The 1,942-nt window shown below is 24.0% G+C and overlaps 1 protein-coding gene across 1 annotated transcript in view; it reads left to right on the plus strand.

Annotated features, from left to right (window-relative positions):
- Window positions 1-963, plus strand: part of LOC107866302 ((+)-neomenthol dehydrogenase) — a 24,547-nt gene extending 23,584 nt beyond the window's left edge. The window contains exon 4 of the mRNA XM_016712419.2: window positions 376-963. Within this exon, the coding sequence (XP_016567905.1) occupies window positions 376-774 (399 nt within the window). The 3' untranslated portion in view covers window positions 775-963. The remainder of the gene's footprint in view (window positions 1-375) is intronic.
- The last annotated feature ends 979 nt before the right edge of the window (window positions 964-1,942 follow it).

Below are 1,942 nucleotides of genomic sequence, written 5' to 3' on the forward strand. Positions count from 1 at the left end.
TTATCTTTATCTTTATCTTTATCTTTATCTTTATCTTTCCAGCTGGCATTTTATCTTATTTGTAATAACAAAAATCTCTTGTTAAAAAAATATAAAATTTAAATTTTTTTGTAAAAGTCTAGAAACACATTTCTCCTTGATTAAACGGTTAAAATGCTGAAAATATAATTTGTTTCGTATTACAGAAGCTGAGAAATGAAGAGCTACGAAATATGCTATTTTTATGTGAAAAAAATAAAGATCTCTTATTTGTAATAACAAAAATCTCTTGTTAAAAGAACATAAAATTTAAAAGTTTTTGTAAAAGTCTAAAAACACATTTTTCCTTGATTAAATGGTTAAAATGCTGAAAATATGATTCGTTTCATATTACAGAAGCTGAGAAATGAAGAGCTACGAAATATGCTATTGGATGAAGAAAATTTGTCAGAAAAACAAATTGAAGGATTAGTGAATTTATTCATAGATAATGTGAAAAATGGAACATGGAAAAGCAAAGGTTGGCCCATATTATGGACAGATTATGCTGTATCAAAGCTTGCGTTGAATGCATACTCCAAAGTATTGGCTCGGAATTATAAGGGGAAGGGTATAAGTGTCAATTGTTATTGCCCTGGATTTACACAGACTTCTATGACTGGTGGCAAGGGAAAGTATACAGCACAAGTCGCAGCTGATATCGGAGTAAAACTAGCTTTGTTACCGCCAGAACATCTTCCAACAGGAAAGTTCTATCTAGGATCAAATCCGCCAAGCATTTACTCCAAGATTTAAGACCATTATTTAACAATGATTGGGGATCTTTTTTGTAGAGTACAAATATTAATTATAAGCCTCATGAGTTGGTAAATTGTTGAATGAATTTATACTCCCTCCATTTCATATTAATTGGTCCCTATATACTTGACACACCCATTAAGAAAAATATTTATTAGGAATCTATTTTACAGTAAATTCCTTGAATAGTTATTCATTTTTGAGAAATTACCTGCAAATATCACTTTTATTTTATTTATGACAAGAATATTATCCAACTTTTCTTTTTTTCTCTAAAATATACTTAACACCTTAATTTTTTTCTCTCTCCTACTTGAAATATCATGTCATTAATTTTTTTTAATTTTTTTGATAAATGTATAACTTATCAAACTTATTTAACTAAAGTTTTATCCTTATTTTTTTTTATTAAATTACACCTGATATATTAAGCATTGAAGATTAATTTAATTACATCAAAAGTTTAGGTTATTTTATTTGATATGTAATCTTCAAAGTTTCTTTTATTTGATTATTTATTTCACCATTTAATAATAATTTTAAAGTACAAGTACTTATACGAATTGGTACAATAATTTTTTTTTATTGTTTATTTTATATATTAAAAGTTCTTAGAATGTAAAAGAAATAAAATGATGAATTTCATATTTTAGACATTAAGTTTGTTATTTATATGAGAATAAAAGAATAAAATCTCCCTTTTTGAAGGAAAGAAAAATTATGTAGATTTGAAAAAAGTTAAATTTCTTAAGAAATATTAACAAAATGATACCTTCTTTAGTACTATTACAAATGAATTTTTAAAATATTACTTAATCAATTATTCTTTGCTTTTGATTGATTTAGAATGAAGTACGAATATAAATTAGTGTTTAATTGTATAATAAAATAAAATATAAATATAATGATCACAAAAAAAAGTGAAGAAACTAAATTAAAAAAATAATTTTTTTTCTAAATTTTTATGTCTTATCTTACGGATTTACTTGATTTATTTACGGGCAATTACTTGTAAAAAATTTGCAAGAAAAAAAAAATCATCTTTTCACTATATATTTATCAGAATTATCTTTCATAAAAAGTTACAAGTAATCTATGTCCAAATTAAATTTTTAGGTAATAATACATATTAAAATTTTCTAATTGAATTTTGTTTGGCAACAAA

This window comes from Capsicum annuum, chromosome 3, assembly GCF_002878395.1.
Source record: "Capsicum annuum cultivar UCD-10X-F1 chromosome 3, UCD10Xv1.1, whole genome shotgun sequence".
Taxonomy (NCBI): Eukaryota; Viridiplantae; Streptophyta; class Magnoliopsida; order Solanales; family Solanaceae; genus Capsicum; species Capsicum annuum.